General features: G+C 38.8%; 1 protein-coding gene across 1 annotated transcript in view; it reads left to right on the plus strand.

Annotated features, from left to right (window-relative positions):
- The first annotated feature begins 3178 nt into the window (after positions 1-3178).
- Positions 3179-20199, plus strand: part of MNS1 (meiosis specific nuclear structural 1) — a 72164-nt gene continuing 55143 nt past the window's right edge. The window contains exons 1-2 of the mRNA XM_020876770.2: positions 3179-3298; positions 4056-4277. Of these exons, the coding sequence (XP_020732429.2) occupies positions 3296-3298; positions 4056-4277 (225 nt within the window). The 5' untranslated portion in view covers positions 3179-3295. The remainder of the gene's footprint in view (positions 3299-4055; positions 4278-20199) is intronic.

Raw genomic sequence — 20199 nt, forward strand, 5'->3', positions numbered from 1 at the left:
CACTCAGTCGTGTCCAACTATGCAATCCTATGGACTGTAGCCCACCAGACTCCTCTGTCCGTGGAATTCTCCAGGCAAGAATACTGGAGCAAGTAGCCATTCCCTTCTCCAGGGGATCTTCCCAACCCAGGGATCAAACCCAGGTCTCCTGCACTGCAGGCAGATTCTTTACTGTCGGAGCTGCCAGGGAAGCCCTTTAAAACTCTGACCTCCAGGGAATTCCCAAGAAGGGTGGTCTTAAAAATTTAAGTTTTCACCTTATAGAACTATAAAATTAAGAGCAAATAAGCCCAAAACAAACAGAGAAGAAAATAATGATAGTAAGAGCAGAAAAGAATGGACTTGTAAATTTAACAAAATAGAAATGATAAAACCAAAAGTTCACTCTTTGAAAATATAAATAAAATTGAGTTACAGCTGGTAGAGCTTTCTCCTGTGTGCATAACAGTAATACAATTTCAATAATTTGTTCGTTTAACAAATTTATTTATCACTATATGCCAAGTACTATTTTAAATGCTTGGAGAACACCAGTGTTCAGAATAACAGCAACAAATTTTTGGAGAGTACTTGGTGAAGTTGTTAGAATAATGGGATTAAATGCAAATAGTAGTTGCATCCTGATTTCAAAATGTTTTGTACTGTACACACCCTGTCAACAGTTTTACTTTTGTAATAACTGAGTTTATAAGACTCCCAAAAGACAGAAACATAGTCTTCTCCCTACACACACACATTCACTCACACTCACATAAGTCCTCTTCTGATGTCAGAGAACAAATTGAGTCTGAGGTGAGGTCTAAAAGCCTATTAAGATTATCTATTTGCTATTCATCTCTGCATTTCAGTTTGGGAGGTTTCTATTGATGCATGTTCCAGCTCACTGATTCTCTTTTCAGTGGTGTCCACTCTACTGATATCCTATTAAAGGCATTGTTCATTTGTTACAGTGTATTTGATTTCTACAATTTCTTTTGGATTCTTAAGAGTTTTCATTTCTCTGCTTAAAGTACTCTTTCATTTGTGTGTTGTCCACTTTTTCTGTCAGATCCTTTAGTATATTAATCGTAGTTATTTTAAATTCTTGTTTAATCCCAAATGTGTGTGATGGCTGAGTCTAATTCTGATGCTTACTTTGCTTTTCAGAGTGTACTTTCCCTTCCCTCTTAACAGTCTGCCGTTAGCCTTCTAATTTGTTGTTGAAAGCTGGACATAGTGTATCGGGTAACAGGGACTGAGGTAAGCAGAGCTTTGGAGTGCGATTCCTTTATTATACGGCTGTGAGTTAGACTGTGTTTAATTTTGCTATAGCTGTAGGTTCCAGAGGCTTCAAATCCCTCTCATGTTTTTGTCTCCTGTTGTCCTTGGATTCCCTACAAATCCATTGTTAGACAGAGGGGGCGTTTTCATGTATTTGTGGGGAGGATGGCGATCTTCCTGTCTTACTCCTCCGCCATCTTACTCCTCCACCATCTTACTCCTCCGCCATCTTCTGTCTCCCAGAGTGAGTGTTTTGGAGGACTTCAGCTGCAGTCAGCTGTTACACACTGGAGCATTGTTGGTGTGGTGATAAAATGTGGGAAAGGGGAAGCATTCTGTGATTTTATGATTAAATCTCTCAGTAGAGCTGTGTCCCTGGGCTATGACCTTCACAAATATTTCTTAGATCCCATTTTCTCCCCTTAGATGAGACAGGAAGGCTGGAGGAGGCTGGAGGCAGAGAAATATCCTTGCCCCAGGTGAAATAAGGTGCTGGTGAAATCTTTTCCTCTGGAAAGTAGGTCTTTATTGCAGAGAAGGCTCTAGACATACTTCCAGAGGGTTGGATATTAAACTGTGAAATGCTTCTTCTCAATCCCTGTTAGAGCCGTGGGAACCCATTCTTGGTTTTTCATTGTGAGAACCTGCTGAGATTACTGGAGGCAAAACCTACGGAAGTGTGGGGACCTCTCTAATACTGTAGTCCCCACTAGTTTCACTGACTTTAGTTCATACTCAGTCTCTAGAAATCCATAAAAATTAAAATTTAATTATTCCTAATTCATGGCTTCAGGGGCTCCTGATCCAGATAAGCAGGTCTTGACTGTGACTCTCTGTATTTACCTCTCTGAAGATTTCAGGGTGATGGGTTGCCCTTTGACCTCAGCTGTATGATGAATGCAAGAAAAGTTATTAGTTTCAAGTTTACCCAGCTTTATGTGGTAGTCAGGAGGGAAGTGAAAACTTTCAAGTTTTTATATTTTGGAGCTTAAACTACAAGTCTTATTATTATTTAAGCAGACATTGCTGTACAAGAGGGACTTTAATTTGATAGCACAGACTAAGTCAAGTTCACACTACCTACCTCAAATTTTTTTTTTAAATTTTAGTTTTGACATGATTTCTATAAATGTCATCTCTAAAACCAATATATTTGACTAATTTCTCTGACCCATTCCTGTTCTTAAGTTCTTCCATTTAAAACAGACGTCACTAACTTGCCAGTAAAATAAACCTGACCAACATCCTGCCATTATATATCTGCTCTCTCATTGGTTCCTGGAATGAGATCCATGTGGCCCATGTTTTTACAGCTTCTGTGGGCCACCCACAGTGGTTATTAATCAATAATTATGCACCGTGACCGTGCCTCCCATTGCTGAGGACCTAAGCGGTCATCAGCCCTGTACAACATGCACTGAGGTTGTAACATGTTCTGTGGAAGGAAAGTGCCTTTGGTCTCATGTCTTACATAGGTGCTTTAGTTGCTCAGTCGTGTCCGACTCTGCGACCCTAACGATTGAAGCCCACCAGGCTCCTATGTCCATGAGGATTCTCCAGGCAAGAATACTGGAGTGGGTTGCCATGACCTCCTCCAGGGGATCTTCCCAACCCAGGGGTGAACCCAGATCTCCCGCATTGTCTTACATAGGAGTTTGGCGTACTGCTCAGTAAACAGTTTCTACATTTCACTCGGTTCCAAACTCCACTTAGCCCACACTTCGTCCCTTGGGAGGAATCTTGGGCTCTTAACAGTCTACAAATGCCTTGCACTATGATACATTTGGAACTCCCGCCTGCCTCCTTTAAACCTCTGGAGCAGCCCTCCTGCCAGCCTCTCAAGAAGCTCAGTACTGATTGGGTACTGCTGCGTCCAATGGGAAGCGGCGACATTGAGCGTAGTCAAGGTTCGGGCGGGACTGCGCCGTGGCGGTTGCTGGGAAACCGCGCGGACACCAGAGAGACCTACTGGTGTTTGGGTTTTCTCTGGAAGTTGTAAGCCGCCCGAACGGGAGAGGGAGTTTAGTCTGCCGAGATGGTAAGCATGCCGAAACTACTCGGTTGTCAATTGATTTAATTCTAGTTTAGAGCCAGCCTACTTCTAAAAAAGGATTTGAAGTGCCTATCTGAGAATTAAATGGGAAAAGCGTACCTCAGAGACCTCAGGTGCTGCTATTTAAGCGACGCGCGTGCTGGCTGACCCCCGCCCCGCCCCTCATTTGATCTGCCCGGCAAAAAATTATTGCTTCCCACGTTTCTGGAAATTTGGGAGATGTTTAAGAACTGCTGAACAAATGAGTGGAAATGAAGCTCCAGGAGAGAGCGAATGAATAAATAGCGGGTTGACTTATTTAATGTGCATTACAGAAACGTGAACGGCTTTTGAACCGCACTTCAAGGCCAAGGGGGAAGGAGTAGAGGATGGACTGAGGAGGTATTCCCTGCGTAGTGGTAAAGAACTGGGTATATAGAACTCAGCTGCGCGTCTTAGAACTCTAATATGGCTGTTTATTGGCTGAGGAAACTTGAGTCAAGTTGCTTTAGCTTTCTATGCCTCATCTATAAGATGGGGAACACAAATAGTACCTGCTTCATTGATACATCTTAAAAAAAATTTTTTTTAATCTACCACATTGCTTTTTTGTTATGTCTCTGAATTTGGAGAGGAGCCAAACTCCTTTCGTTTATTACAGTTTCATTTGTTTCTGGGGCTACATCAATGTATTTTTACAAATTAGATCCTGGAATACCAAAGTATGCTTTTTTGTTTGTTTGTTTTCCCTTCTCCTTTTTAGGCTTCCAAAAGGAGAACTTTGAGCTTCAGTGAAAGGCATCAGAATTTAGTAGATATAAACTATTGCAAAAAATTGCATGTCGAGGCACTACAAAGGCTACAGAATCAAACCAGGGACCGAATGGTGCAGAGTGAGAATGATGACAGGGCTGAGCGCAAAAGGTTCCTCAGATTATTACAGGATGAACAATTTGAGTTGGATATGGAAGAGGCCATTCAAAAGGTAAGTTTTACTATTAATTCTTACATCATTTTCCTGTTCGTTTTCTCTTTGGAAACAATGAAAGCCAACTGTTAATACTGGAATGGAGCAGATAGGATAAGCATCAGGCAAAGGATGCCTCCCTGTGAGTCAGCTCAGTGAAGTGGTAAAAAGCTGGGGTTTTGGAGCTAGACTGTGTACTTTTGAGTCCTGGTACTGGATATGTTAGCTATGGAACCTTGAGTAAGTTGCTTTTACTTTGTCTGCCTCATTGAGAAAATAAGAATAATAATAGTACCTATGTCATAGGATTGTTTTAATAATCAGTTAGTACTGTTTTAATAATTAATGTAGGCAAAGCTTTTAGAATAATGCCTGGAAGAGTAAGCCCTCAGGATTTTTTTTTCCCCTAAATATGAAATCTCTAATTACTGACTTCCATGGTTTAAGTGTAGTTCTGTTGCCTTCCATAAAATTCTAAAGACAAAAACTTAAGAACACCTGTTTTGAATTTACAGATATTAAACATTATTTTAAGTGGTAGAAAATGAACACTTATATATTAGCTATGAATTTACTTTGTCTGGAACTTCCCTGGCAGTTCAGTGATTTAGACTCCATGCCCCCAATGTAGGGGACATGGGTTTGCTCCCTGGTTGGGGAACTAGGATGCCACAAAATGCTGCAGAAAAAAAAAAGAATTAGGGTGTAATATGTGAGTATGTAACTGCTAAAGTTTGGAGACAGCTTTTGAGTGGAAATTTCTGAATATTTTAAGGGATGAGGGAGGTAGAAAAAGGGAAACCAACAAGAAAAGAAAGGAGTTCTTATAAATGTGAAAAAGGTATCTGATATTTATGTATTCTTTTAGTGTCTGCTGTATGGTCAACATTTTGTAAGATATAGGGAATGGCAAAAACAAGTTTTAAAAGTGGTATTCATCCTTCTGAGTTTCAAATTTCAGAAGCTTAGACATGACTTTTTAACCCTGGGCAAGAATATTCTTAGGGATTAGATTTTTTCCCCGTTCTTTTTATTCTTATTTTTTCTTTAGTTTTTAAGAAAATCCCAGGTATTGTATCAAGTCTCTCTTGCCTACTTCAGTATACATCTTATAAAATATGGATTTTTTAAACATAGCATAATGCCACTATCTTACCTAATAAAATTATCAATAAATAAATTCTAGGCATCATTTAATACCATTCCATAGTCAAATTTCTGTGATTGTGTTAAAAGACAGATTTTACAGTTCAATCAAGATCCAAACAAGGTTGATACAGTGTATTTGGTTATGTCAGATCCCTCTTACTCTAAAACAGCCCTTCCCTTGTACTTGTACTTTATTTATTTAACTTCATGTTTTTAACTTGTTTTTAACATGTGTTTAACTTGCTCAGTCAGTTGTTTAATAGGATATCCCACTTTCTGTATTTATTTGTTTGCTTTCTCAGTAGTTCCTTTACTTTGTTCCTCTATCTCTTATATTTCCTTTAAATGAAAGTTAGCCCTAAAGACATGATTAGATTTCAGTTCAGTTGCTCAGTCATGTCCGACTCTTTGCGACCCCATGGACTGTAGCACACCAGGCTTCCCTGTCCATCACCAACTCAGGGAGCTTGCTCAAACTCATATCAACCATCTCATAATAGATTTATGTACAATGTTTTGGCAGTCACTCCATGGCAGTGCTATCCTTGATATTGTAATCCACTAGCTAGTGCTAATGTTGATCAGTGTTATTTAGAGAGACAGTCTGGTTCCTCTGTTGTAAAGATCCCCACCAAACTTGAATCTGTGGTTTCACCAATGAATCTTTTTTCTTTATTAGGGGTTGCAAAACACTGTTTTTTAAATTTTGTTGTTTAAAAACAACAACAAAGGGTAATTTGGTACCCTGAAATACAGTTTTTACTGGTAAGGGAGATCAATAGTTAATTATCAGAGTAAGAATTGGTGTCCTAGTTACTTCCATTGGTGTATGCCTGTGTTGTTTTTTAAAATTTTGTTTTCTTTAGCTTTGACTTTTTCTCTTTTTAAAATTATCTCTATGGACTCGTGGGTCTTTAATTAATTTAATTTACTACTTGATTAATTAATTTTATTTAATTAATAATTTAATTAACTTAATATTTGAATTAATTGTATTTATTATTCATTTTCATGCTCAAATTGTCCTACCTTTGGCCAGTGGATGCCTTTTTGTTGCTCTGTGTCCTTTTGACAAGACTTCTGTAATCTGTGGTAGCTTCCTTGATTTTCGTCAGAACAAAATATTACAGCCTAGGGACGGTTAATTTTATGTGTCAACTGGACTGGGCCATGTGGTGCCCAGATATTTGGTCAAACATTATTTTGGGTGTTTTTAGATGAGATTAGCATTTAAATTAGTAAATTGGGTAAAGCAGATTTTCCCCCTAGTGTGGGTGAGCTTCATCCAATCAGTGAAGGCCTGAATAGAACAAAAAAGCCAAGTGAGAGGAAAGGTTCCTCCCTGATTGCCTTCCAGCTGGATTATTAACATTTTTCCTGTCTTCAGCTTGGACTGAAATATCCGCTCAAGTCTCAAGCCTAAAATCCTTCTGACAGGAGCTACACCACTGTCTGTCTGGCCTTTGAACTTAGACTAGAACTAAACAAACTGGCTGTCCTCATCCAGCTTTCCAACTCACCCTGTAGATCTTGGGACTTGCTCATTTCCAAAACTGCTTGATCTGATTCCCTATTATATTGTTTCTGTTTCTCTGGAAAGCTAATACAAGGATCATCTTATAAATTTTTTTATTTACTCCTGGAATTGGCCATTGTACTAAGGAATTCTATTATTTTTTAGTGGAAATAATATTTAGAGACAAGTTGGGTTTAGATGTGCTTATTATTCTTGGGTATTAGATATGCTTATTATTGTATTGGTTCTAGGTCTTTTCAGCAGACAGAACTTGGAAATAGGTATATTTTTAACTTTCTGAGAAAAAGTTAGGCTTATGGAATAGTTGCAAAAATAGTATTAAAAAATCCTGTATCCCCTTAACCTGAGCTCCCTTTATGTTAATGTCTAACATAATCATAGAACAATTACCAAAATGAAGAAATTAGCGTTGGCACAATACTGTTAACTGAATTGTGAGATTTCATCAGTTTTTCCACTGACATCTTTTTTGTGTTCCAAGATCACAAGTTTCATTTAGTTGTCAGGTCTCTTTAGTCTCCATCAATCTTAGTCTCCTCCATTCTATGAGAATTTCTCCCTTTTCTTGCCTTTCCTGACCTTCACTATTTTGAATATTATATTTTTTTGTTACGTTAGTTTTTCTGTTGCTGTGTATCAAATTACCACACATTTCGCAGCTTAAAACAACACCCATTTGTCACCTCACAATTTCTGTTGGTCAGAAGTCCAGACGTGGTGTAGCTGGATTGTCTGCTTGGTCTCACAAGGCTAAAATCAAGGTGTTGCCTGGGATGCATTCTCATATGGAACTTGGGGCCTCTTCTCAGCTCACTTACTCAGCAGAGTTCGTGTTCTTGTAGATGTAAGACTGAAGTTTTCATCTCCCAGAGGTTGCTGACATTCCCTGCCACTTGACCCTTCTCTACACATGAAGTTTACTTGCTTTCTGGCACCAGAAGGTGTTCCAGACTCAGCTTATTCTTTCCTTGCCTTGGAATCATCCAGTTCTCTAAGGAGACTTGGTTCCTTTCATTGGAGAATGATATTTAGAAACCAAAGTCTGAATGATAGATGTGCTCCTTATTAGTGTAACACTCTAAGGGGAAAGAACTAGAAAATAACCATGCACACACATCTGTGTTTACATTTATGTCTGTATCTATCTGCATGTATTTATTAATAAAACAAGCCATGAATCTGTGTTGGTACTGCTGACTCCAGTCTCCCTCTACAGGGGTCACTTTCGTCTTTCCCCTTTCGTTATTTATTTGTAATTGCATTCTCCCCACAAAAAGAAATCTGGCTATCATTATCTCATTTACTTATTCTTTCAACTCCAGAATACAGGTAGTTTCAGAATTGCTAACCTGCACCCTTGTGAACAGCAAATCTACTTACTATATTATAGATTTGGGTACAGTTTTTTGTGTCTTTTGCTTTGTCAAACACTTTTTTACAGTTATTTTGGTTCACTCCTACCTATCTGCTTCATCGTGGTTATTTGATTGATTTTTATTTGTTTTGTGATTGTTTTTTAATACAATTAATTTGTTATAGTCAACATTCATTGTTCTCCCCCCATCTGATTGATTTTATTTTTTTTTAATGTTGAACTAGTTACTAATCCGTGGCAAGGTGCAAAGATAGTATGGAGTACCGTCCACTGGCCCCTGGACAGGTTCTTTCATTGATTACATCTTATATAATTGTACTACAGTAGAAAATCCTGGAAAGTGGCATTGCTGCATTATGCTTATGTACTTGTGTGTCATTTTATCAAAGGTATACATTTACGCAACCACCACCTCATTCAAGAAACAGAGCTAAAAAAAAAAAAGAAACAGAGCTGTTCCATCCCCATTAAGACCTCATTCGTGATACCCCATTATCGTCACACTCTTCCTTTAATCCCTATTATGCCAGCAATCGCTAATTTGTTCTCCATCTTTATAATTTTGTTATTTCAAGAATGTTATTAAAAAAAATGTTGTGTAAACAGCCGTGTGTGATTACATATATATATATGGAATCATATGTCTGTCACTTTTGAATAGGCTGTTTTTATTCCACATGATGCTCTTGAGATTCATTTTTTAAAATATTTATTTTTGATGATTGGTTTACAGTATTGATTTGATTTATCATACTATTAATCATTGGTATACATATGTCCCCTCCCTCCTGAGTCTCCCTCCCATCTCCCACCCATTCCCACCCCTTAGGCTATTACAGAGCCCGTTTGAGTTGCCCTGAGCCATACAGCGAATTCCTGTTGGCTACCTATTTACATGTTAGTGTATATGAATCCATGCTACTCTCTCCATTTATCTAACCCTCTCCTTCTTCTACCTCACCCTTCTACCACATCCTAAATCTGTTCTCTATATCTGCATCTCCAATGTTCTCTATATAAGCAGTCTCCAGTGCTGCTCTGCGTACAGATTCATCAATACCATCCTTCTAGATTTCATATATATGTGTTAATATATGATATTTGTTTTTCTCTTTCTTACTTATATTACTTCACTCTGCATAATAGGTTCTAGGTTCATCCACCTCATTAGAACTCACATGTGTTCCTTTTATGGCTGAGTAATATTCCCTTATGTATATGTGCCATAGCTGCTGCTGTTTTTTTTTTGGGGGGGGGCACTTTAGTTTAATTGAAGGATAATTGCTTTACAGAATTTTTTTTCTGTCAAACATCAACAAGAATCAGTTTTAGGTATACCCATACCCCTCCTCCCAAACCTCCCTCCCATTTCCCTCCCCATCCGACCCTTCTAGATTGTCACAGAGCCCCTGTTTGAGTTCTCTGAGTCATATAGCGAATTCCTATTGGCTCTCCATTTTACATATGGTATTGTAAATTTCCATGTTACTGTCTGCATACTCTCCCTTCTTCCCTCCCCCTGCGTCCATAGGGTCTATTCTCTATGTCTGTTTCTTCATTGCTGTCCTGCAAATAAATTCATCAGTACCATCTTTCTAGATTCCATATATATGTGTCAGTATATGATATTTATATTTCTCTTTCTGACTTACTTAACTCTGTATAATAGGCTCTAGGTTTGTCCACCTCATTAGAACTGACTCAAATGTGTTCCTTTTGATGGCTGAATAATATTCCATCATATATATGTACCACAGCTTCTTTATCCATTCATCTGTCAGTAGACATCTAGGTTGATTCTATGTTTTGTCTGTTGTAAATAGTGCTGCAATGAACATTGGGGTGTGTGTCTCTTTTTCAGTTTTGGTTTCCTCAGGGTATACGCCTAGAAGAGATATTGCTGTTACATATGGTGGTTTTTGAAAAGTGAAAGTTGCTCAGTCGTGTCTGACTCTGCGACCCCATGGACTATACATATACAGTCTATGGAATTCTCCAGGCCAGAATACTGGAGTGGGTAGCCTTTCCCTTCTCAAGGGGATCTTCCCAACCCAGGGATCAAACCCATGTCTCCCACATTGCAGGCTGATTCTTTACCAGCTGAGCCACAAGGGAAGCCCAAGAATACTAGAGTGGGTAGCCTGTCCCTTTGCCAGCAGATCTTCCTGACCCAGGAATTGAACCGGGTCTCCTGCATTGCAGGTGGATTCTTTACCAACTGAGCTATCAGGGAAGCCCTATGGTGGTTTTACTTCTGGTTTTTTAAGGGATCTCCATACTGTCTTCCATAGTGGCTGTATCAGTTTACATTCCTAACAGCAGTGTAGGAGGGTTCTGTTTTCTCCACACCCTCTCCAGCACTTGTTTGTGGATTTTTTGATTATGGCCATTCCGTCTGGAGTGAAGTGATATCTCTTTGTAGTTTTGATGTGCATTTCTCTAATCATGAGTGATATTGAGCATCTCTTCATATGTTTATTAGCCATCTGTATGTCTTCTTTGGAGAAATGTCTGTTTAGGTCTTTTGCCCACTTTTTGTTTGGGTTCTTTGTTTTTCTGGTATTGAGTTGTATGAGCTACTTGTATATTTTAGAAATTAATTCTTTGTCAGCTGTTTCATTTGCTATTATTTTCTCCCATTCTGAGGGTTATCTTTTTACCTTGTTTATGAAGGTGAAAGCTTTTGCACTTAAGTTAAATTAGGTCCATTTATTTATTTTTGTCTTTATTTCCATTATTCTAGAAGGTAGGTCATAAAGAATCTTGCTATGATTTATGTCATGCAGTGTTCTGCCTATATTTTCTTCTATGAGTTTTATAGTTTTTGGTCTTACATTTAGGTCTTTAATCTGTTTTGAGTTTATCTTTGTGGATGGTATTAGGTAGTGTTCTAATTTCATTCTTTTGCATGTAGTGGTCCAGTTCTTCCAGCACCACTTATTGAAGAGACTGTTTTTTTCCCCATTGTATATTTTTGCCTCCTTTGTCAAAGATAGGTGCTCACATGTGCTTAGGTTTATCTCTGGGCTTTCTAGCCTAGTTCATTGGGCTATACTTCTATTCTTCTTTCTCAAGATTGCTTTGGCTATTTGGGGCCTTTTGTATTCTCATACAAATTGTGAAATTTTTTTTTCTAGTTCTGGGAAAAATGCCATTGGTAAATTGATAGGGATTGCATTGAATCTGTAGATTGCTTTTGGTAGTATAGTCATTTTCACAATATTGATTCTTCCAGCCTAGAAGCATGGAATATCTCTCCATCTGTTTATGTCATCTTTGATTTCTTTCATCAGTGTCTTACAGTTTTCTGTATATAGCTCTCTTGTCTGCTTAGATAGGTTTATTCATAGTTATTATATTCTTTTAGTTGCAAATGATAAATGGGATTGATTCCTTAATTTCTCTTTCTGATTTTTCAGTTGTTAGTATATAGGAATGCAAGTGATTTCTGTGTATTGATTTTGTATCCTGTGACTTTACTAAATTCACTGATTAGTTCCAGTAATTTTCTGGTAATATCTTTAGGGTTTTCTACATATAGTATCATGTCATGCAAATAGAGTTTTACTTTTTCCTTCCCAATCTGGATTCCTTTTATTTCTTTCTTGTCTCGGATTGCTGTGACTAGGACTTCCAAAACTGTTGAATAATAGTGGCAAGAGTGGGCATCTTTGTCTTGTTCCTGATCTCAGAGGGAATGCTTTCAGTTTCTACCCATTGATAACAATGTTTGCTCTGGGTTTGTTGTATATGGCCTTTATTAGGCTAAGGTAGATTCCTTCTGTGTCCATTTTTTGAAGAGTTTTTGTCATAAATGGGTGCTGAATTTTGTCAAAAGGTTTTTCTGCTGGAGGTTATCATATGGTTTTTATCTTTTGTTAATATGGTTTATCACATTGATTGATTTGCATATATTGAAGAATCCTTGCATACCTGGGATAAACCTGACTTGATCATGGTCTATGATCTTTTTAATGTGTTGTTAAATTCTTTTTGCTAGAATTTCATTGAGGATTTTTGCATCTATATTCATCAGTGATATTGGCCTATACTTTTCTTTTTTCATGACTACTTTGTTTGGTTTTGGTATCAGTAATTGTGGACTCATAGAATGAGTTTGGAAGTATTCCTTCCTCTGGAATTTTTGGGAAGAGTTTCAGAAAAATAGGCATTAGCTGTTGTCTAAATGTTTGATAGAATTCCCCTGTGAAGCTGTCTGGCCCTGGGCTTTTGTTTTTTGGGAGATTTTTAATCACAGTTTCAGTTTCATTGTTTGTAATTGACTTGTTCATAATTTCTGTTTCTTCCTGGTTCAGTCTTGGGAGGTTAAACATTTCTAAGAATCTGTCCATTTCCTCTAGGTTGTCCCATTTTATTAACATAGAGTTGCCCATAGTACTCTCTTATGAACTGTTATATTTCTGTGTTGTCTGTTGTAACCTCTCCTTTTTCATTTCTAATTTTGTTGATTTTTTTCCCTTTCTTTTCTTGATGAGTCTGGCTAATGGTTTGTCAATTTTGTTTATCTTCTCAAAGAACCAGCTTTTAGTTTTATGAATCTTTACTATTGTTCCCTTCATTTCTTTTTCATTTATTTCTGCTCTGATCTTTGTGATTTGTTTCCTTTTGCGACTTTGGGGTTCTTTTTCTTCTTCTTTTTCCAGCTGCTTTAGATGTAGAGTAATCTCTTCGATGTTTTTCTTGTTTCTTGAGATAGGATTGTATTGCTGTAAACTTCCCTCTTAGAACTGCTTTTGCTGTGTCCCATAGGTTTTGGGTCATCCTGTTTTCATTGTCATTTGTTTCTAGGAATCTTTTGATTTCCCTTCTTATTTCTTTAGTAACCTATTTGTTATTTAGTAGTGTACTGTTTAATCTTCATGTGTTTGTGTTTTTTGCTGTTTTTTTCCTGTAGTTGATATCTAGTCTCATAGTGTTATAATCAGAGAAGATGCTTGATGTGATTTCAATTTTCTTAAATTTACTGCTGCTTGATTTGTGGCCCAAGATGTCGTCTGTCCTGGAGAATGTTCCATGTGCATTTGAGAAGAAAATGTATTCTGCATTTGGATGAAAGTCCTGAAGATAGCAGTTAGGTCCATTTGGTCTAATGTTTCATTTAAGGTTTGTATTTCCTTATTGATTTTCTGTTTTGATTGGTGAAAGTAGGGTGTTAAAGTACCCTACTATTATTGTGTTACTGTCGATTTCCCCTCATATGTTTGTTAGTATTTGCCTTATGTATTGAGGTGCTCCTGTGTTGGATGCATAAATATTTAAAATTGTTATGTCGTCTTCTTGGATTGATCCCTTGATCATTATGTAGTATCCTTCTTTATTGCTCATAATATTCTTTATTTTAAAGTTTACTTTGTCTGAAATAAGAATTGCCACTCCAGCTTCTTTTTGATTTCCATTTGCATGGAATATCTTTTTCCATCCTTTTACTTTCAGTCTGTATGTGTCTATAGGCCTAAAGTGGGTCTCTTCTGGGCAGCACATATATGGGTCTTGTTTTTATATCCATTCAACCAGTCTGTATCTTTTGGTTGGTGCATTTAATCTGTTTACATTTAAAGTAATTATTCATATATATGTTCCCGTTGACATTGTCTTAATTTTTTGGGTTTGTTTTTGTAGGTCTTTCCTTTCTCTTGCGTTTACTGCCTATATAAGTCTCTTTAGTATTTGTTGTAAAGCTGGTTTGGTGGTGCTAAATTCTCTTAACTTTTGCTTGTCTGTGAAGCTTTAGGTTTCTCCATCCATTTTGAATGAGATCCTTGCCGGGTAGAATACCTTGGTTGTAGTTTTTTTTTTTCCTTCAGATGGGCAGGGCTGTGTGAGGTATCCTTTGGAGTGTCTGTGGGGCTCCTGTATGCTGGTGATTGTTCTTGTGTTTTTGTCTTGCTTGTTGTTTGGGTAAAGTGTCCTGCAGTGGATGCTTTCAACAGCTGCTGATACCAGACTTTGTACAGGTGTCGAAGTTCTCAGTAATTAATATCCCTGGGGTTAGGAGTTCTCTGGCAGTCTGGAATCTTGGACCCAGTGCTCTCACCTCAGTGGTTCAGGTGTGATCTTTGGTCGGGGGACAGGGGCTCCCTAAGTTGTTTGTCATAGTATTAAAAGGGGTTAAAGCAAACACAAAACCAACACAGAAGGCAAAACATGACATGAAATGAAAGATAGGTGGTCAGTACAACATCAGACACGTAATTACAAAAATAATGGAACATTTACACACTCTTACACACACAGAGATAAATAGCCAAAGTATTCTAAAGAAAAGAGAATACAGGAGATTGACTTCATGAGCAAAGGAAACCAAAAGTGGTATCAGCCAATTAAAAGCAGGCTCACTAACACTCAATCCAGAAAACTGGAGCCTGAGCAGAGTGCCAACTGGGGAATGCAGCAAAGAGAATACAACAATTTAACTTACACTGTGAAAAAAGAAAGAGTGAAGGAAAAAAAGAGGAGAAAGAGAAAAGGAGTGGGTGGAAGAGGAAGTTAAAAAACAGAAAAGCAAAGATACATAGATGTATGTGAAAAAGATTTATATATATTCAGGAATAGTTACAGCAGGTAAAGAACAATAAGAAAAACAGAACTAAGACAAAGTAAAAAAAAAATCACAAAAGAAGGAAAAATCTTAAAAAAAATTTTTTTAACAAGAAAAGAACTCCACAGCACCGCAGAAGGCTAACATGAAGATAGAAATATGTAGGAGAAATAAACAATGTAACTTAAAGGACAAAAAAAGAAAAAAAATTCTCAAGTTCATAGTTGTTCTTAGTTGTGGAGTGTACCCCTGTGGATGGGGTTGAATTGGTGTCCTGTGGTGGTTTCCTGGTTAGGGGGGCCTGTGCCTGTGTTCTGGTTGATGGAGCTGGATCTCATCTCTCTGAAGGGCAGCAGGGTGTCTAGTAGTAGGTTTTGGGGTGTCTGTGGATTGAGTATGACTTTGGACAGTCCTCCTGGCTTTGGCAGTGTTAGACACGTCTGTTTCTGCAGCCATGTCGAAGTGGCCCCCTCATCATATCCTCACTGCTGCCAGTCCCCTACTTGTCCCTTGAGTTTTTGCTGGAGCTTCTGTACCCTGGTCCTGCCCTGCTCTGCAGGCTGATGCTTGCTAGGCGGGGGCTTGCGTGGAGTTTTTCTCACGTCCCCAAACCTGTGCTCTGCATTGCAGAGACTTGTGTGGGTTTCTTTGCACACCCTGAGCCTGCCCTCTGCACCTCGGGACTTGTGTGCCTTTCTCTGGGCTCCCTGGGCCTGCCTGCGGTGCTGCAGAGGTTTGTATGCGCTTCTGTCGGCACCCCGGGCCAACCCTCTGCACTTCAAGGTTTGTGTGCTCTTGTCTTGGCACCTTGGACTCACGTTCTGTGTCGCGGGGCTTCTGTGAACTTCTTGGCTCCCTGAGCCTGTCGTCTGGTCGGGGCCAGGGTGTGTGAGCTGCTTATGGGCTGAGAAATGCAGCTTCTCTGAATTCTTCCCTCTAGGTCCCCCACTTTGCCCAGCTCTCCAAAATTCTGCAGTTCCCCCTTGGTCCTGCCTGTGAGGGAGCTTCACAGTGCATGGAAACTTCCTCCTTCACAACCCCCTCCCTTCCTGGGGGCACAAGCTTCCATCTTGAAGTTCTCCATCTCTTCTGTTTTTATGTCTTTGTTCTCTGTCCTACCTCATTCCAGGCAGGTTAGCTTGCCCCCCTCCCCCCGGAGGCCTGGGGTCTTCTGCTGTTGCCAAGATGTTGTTTCGTAGGAGTTCCTGATCTTGATGAGTTTTTGATGTATCTGTGGGGAGACTGGCAATCTCCCTGGCCTACTCCTCCTGCCGCCGTCTTCTGCTCTCTGAGATTTGTTTAAGTTGTTGGATGTGTCAGTAGTTTACTCCTCATTATTAAGTAGTAGTATATGATATGGATGTGCTAGTTGATTTCTTTTTAAATTTGCATATTATAAAATTCATTCTGTACAGTTCTATAGATTTTCAGTTCTGTGGATTTTGGCAAATGGATAATTACTGGTTCCACCATTACAGTGTCATACAAAGCATTCCTTTCCTTCATGCTTCCCCTTTGTAGTCAACCACTCACACCTACCCACCCCCAATCCCTGAAAACCATTGATTTCTTTTTTGTCCAATAGATTTATCTTTTCCATAGTAACATATAAATGCAATTATGTAATATGTCACTTTTTGGGTCTGACTTCTTTCCCTTAGCCAAACGAATTTAAGATTTTGTGTTGTTTCATGAATCACTCATTTTAATTGGTGAATGGTATAGTAGTGTTCTGGCTTCCCAAGTGGCACAGTGGTAAAGAATTCACCTGCTAGTGCAGGAGATGCAAGAGATGTCGATTCGATCCCTGGGTCAGGGAGATCCTCTGGAGTAGGAAGTAGCAACCCACTCCAGTATTCTTATCTGGAAAACCCAATGGACAGAGGAGCACTATGGATGTACCACAGTTTGTTTGTCCATTCACAGGTTAAAGTTGTTTGAGTTGTTTCCAGCGTTGGGCTAATACGAATAAAACTGAACATAAATTTTGCATGAACATAAATTTTCATTTCTCTTGGATAGATACCTGAGAGTAGGATGGTTGGATCAAATGGTATGTGTTAGTTTCATTTTATAAGAGACTGCCAAATCGTTTCCCAGAGTTACTGCTCTACTTTGTATTTCCTTAAGTGATGTATAAGAATTCCATTTGCTTTGTGTCCTCACCAATGTTAGTTGTTACTTTTTGTTCATTGAAATTTTTATTGAGATGATAGGTTTATATATTCATATAGATAATTACAGATTCATATGCAGTTATAAGAAATAATACAGAAAGATCGTATGTATCCTGTACCCAGTTTGTCCCAGTGGTACATCTTGCAAAAGTATAATACAGTATGACAAGCAAGATATCAACAATGATGCTGTACCCCAGTCTCGTTCAGATTTCCCAAGTTTTACTTTGTGTGTGTGGGTTTAGTCCTATAGAGTTTATAGGTCCCCGCCTCCTGTACAGTGTTATGAACCTCTGTCCATAGTTCTTCAGGCACTCTGTCTACCAGCTCTAGTTCCTTGAATCTATTTGTCACCTCCACTGTATAATCATAAGGGATTTGATTAGCATACCTGGAATGGCCTAGTGGTTTCCCCTACTTTCTTCAATTTGAGCCTGAATTTTGCAAAAAGGAGCAGATGATCTGAGCCACAGTCAGCTCCAGGTCTTGTTTTTGCTGACTGTGAGAGCTTCTCCATCTTTGACTGCAAGGAATATAATCAGTCTGATTTTTGTACTGACCATCTGGTGATGTCCATTAGTAGAGTCATCTCTTGTGTTGTTGGAAGAGAGTGTGACCAGTGCGTTATTTTGGTAAAACTTGGTTAGCCTTTGCCCTGCTTCATTTTGTACTCCAAGGTTAAACTTGCCTGTTAGTCCAAGTATCTCTCAACTTCTTACTTTTGCATTCCAGTCCCCTATGATGAAAAAGACATCTTTTTTTGGTGTTAGTTCTAGGAGGTCTTATAGGTCTTCTCTGGACAATTCAGCTTCATCTTCTTCAGTATTAGTGGTTAGGGCATAGACTTGAATTACTGTGATGTTGAATGGTTTACCTTGAAAACGAGCAGAGATCAGTCTGTCATTTTTGAAATTGTACTCAAGTACTGCATTTCAGACTCATTTGTTGATTATGAGGGCTACTCCATTCCTTCTAAGGGAGTCTTGCCCCCAGTAGTATATATAATAGTCATCTGAATTAAATTCTCCCATTCCTGTTCATTTTAGTTCACTGATTCATGAAATGTTGATGTTCACTCTTGCTATCTCCTGTTTGAGCACATCCAATTTACCTTGATTCATGGACCTACCATTCTAGGTTCCTACGCAATATTGTTCTTTACAGCATCGGACTTGACTTTCATCACCAGATACAACCACAATTGGGTGTTATTTCCTACTCAGCCCCTTCATTCTTTCTGTAGCTATTTGTCTGCTCTTCCCCAGTGGTATATTGGACACCTGTTGACCTGGGAGGTTCATCTTTCAGTGTTAATCTTTCTGCCTTTTCATACTGTTCATGGGGTTCTCAAGACAAGAATACTCTAGTGGTTTGCCATTCCCTTCTCCAGTGGAGCACGTTTTGTCAGGCCCTAACTAACAGGGACATAGCCCTCAGCTGCTCAGTGTATCTGGATGATGTGCCTGGTGGCTGTCCCCCCAGTAATCTTCATTGAGCGTTTAAACCATCACTGGCTGTTGGGTGTCAGTCAGTGTGCAGCCAGGGATCGAGGAAAAGGCCCTGCTGTCGGGGAAGGCTGGAGCCAATGTTGGTGGATACCCAGGAGCAGAGGGCACCCCACCCTCACCACCGCTGCTGTCTGCTGGGGAGCCAGTTCTCCACTCAGGAGTCGTTGGCTAAAATGTAGCTTTGTATCTATAACACCACAGCCAAGATCCAGAAGCATTCCATGATCACAGGGATCCCATATTATATCCTTTTATAAGCATACCCATATCTTTCTTGTCTGGCCCTACCTCATCCCTAAGTCTAACAATCACTAATATGTTCTCTATTTCTATAATTTTGTTACTTACAGAATGTTCCATGTACAATTCATCAGTAAACAGACCAAAAAAATTAATGAGGAAGGAATTTCAATAGCCATTACTGCAAAGAATGTATATAAGTAAACAATAAACCCAAAATACTGTACTCCGCATCATTAGTCATTAGGGAGATGCAAATGAAAACCACAGTGAGGTACCACTTATGATCCATGAGGACTGCTACACTTGGGAGAGAAGAAAAAAAGTGTTGGAGCTCTTGTACATTTTGGATGGAAATGTAAAATGGTATAGTGACTGTGCACAGCAGTTTAGTAGTTACTTAAAAAGTTAAACATAGTTACTCTATTACATAGCAGTTCCACTCCTAAGCATATGACCAAGGTAATTGAAAATACATGTCCACACAAAAACCTTTACACAGATGTTCATATAGCAGCATTATTCATGATAGCCAGATAAGTGGAAACAATCCAAATACTCATCAGCTTGTGAATGGATAAACAAGATATGTTGTATCTATACAGTACAGTAGTATACAACCATAAAAAGGTATGCATTACTGATCTGTACTACAGCATGGGTGAACCTTGAAAGTATTATGCTAAATGAAAGAAGCCAAAAAAACCCACAAAGAGGCCATGTAATGCATGTGACTGAAAGTGGCTCAGTCCTGTCCAACTTTTTGTGACCCCATGGAATAGTCCATGGAATTCTCTAGGCTAGAATACTGAAGTGGGTAGCCTTTCCCTTTTCCAAGGGATCTTCCCAACTCACGGATTGAACCCAGGTCTCCCACACTGCAGGCAGCTTCTTTACCAGCTGAGCCATAAGAGAAGCCCCATGTATTGCATGATTTCATTTAAATATCTAGACTAGGCCAATTCTCACAGCTAGAAAATAGATTAATGGTTGAAGGGTAAAGGGAATGATGATTGCTAACAGCTGTGGGGTTTCTTTTGTGGGGTGATGAAAATGTTCTGTCATGTTGAAAGCCTACATCTACCCAAAAACCTGCATGTGGATGTTTACGGCAGCTTTGTTTATACTGGCCAAAACCTGTAAGCAACCGAGATGTCCTTCAGTAGGTGAATGAACAAATAATCCAGTAAATAGAATATTATTCAGTGCTAAAAGAAATGAGCTATCAAGTCATGGAAAGAGTTGGAAAAATCTTAAATGTGTATTACTAAGTGAAAGAAGCCAATCTGAAAAGGCACATGATTTCAATGATAATGATATTCTGGAAAAGATAAAACAATGAGGATAGTAAAGATTAATGGTTGCCAGGAGTTTTGAGGAATGAGAGATGAATAA

The sequence above is a fragment of the Odocoileus virginianus genome, chromosome 6 (genome assembly GCF_023699985.2).
Source record: "Odocoileus virginianus isolate 20LAN1187 ecotype Illinois chromosome 6, Ovbor_1.2, whole genome shotgun sequence".
Lineage (NCBI taxonomy): Eukaryota > Metazoa > Chordata > Mammalia > Artiodactyla > Cervidae > Odocoileus > Odocoileus virginianus.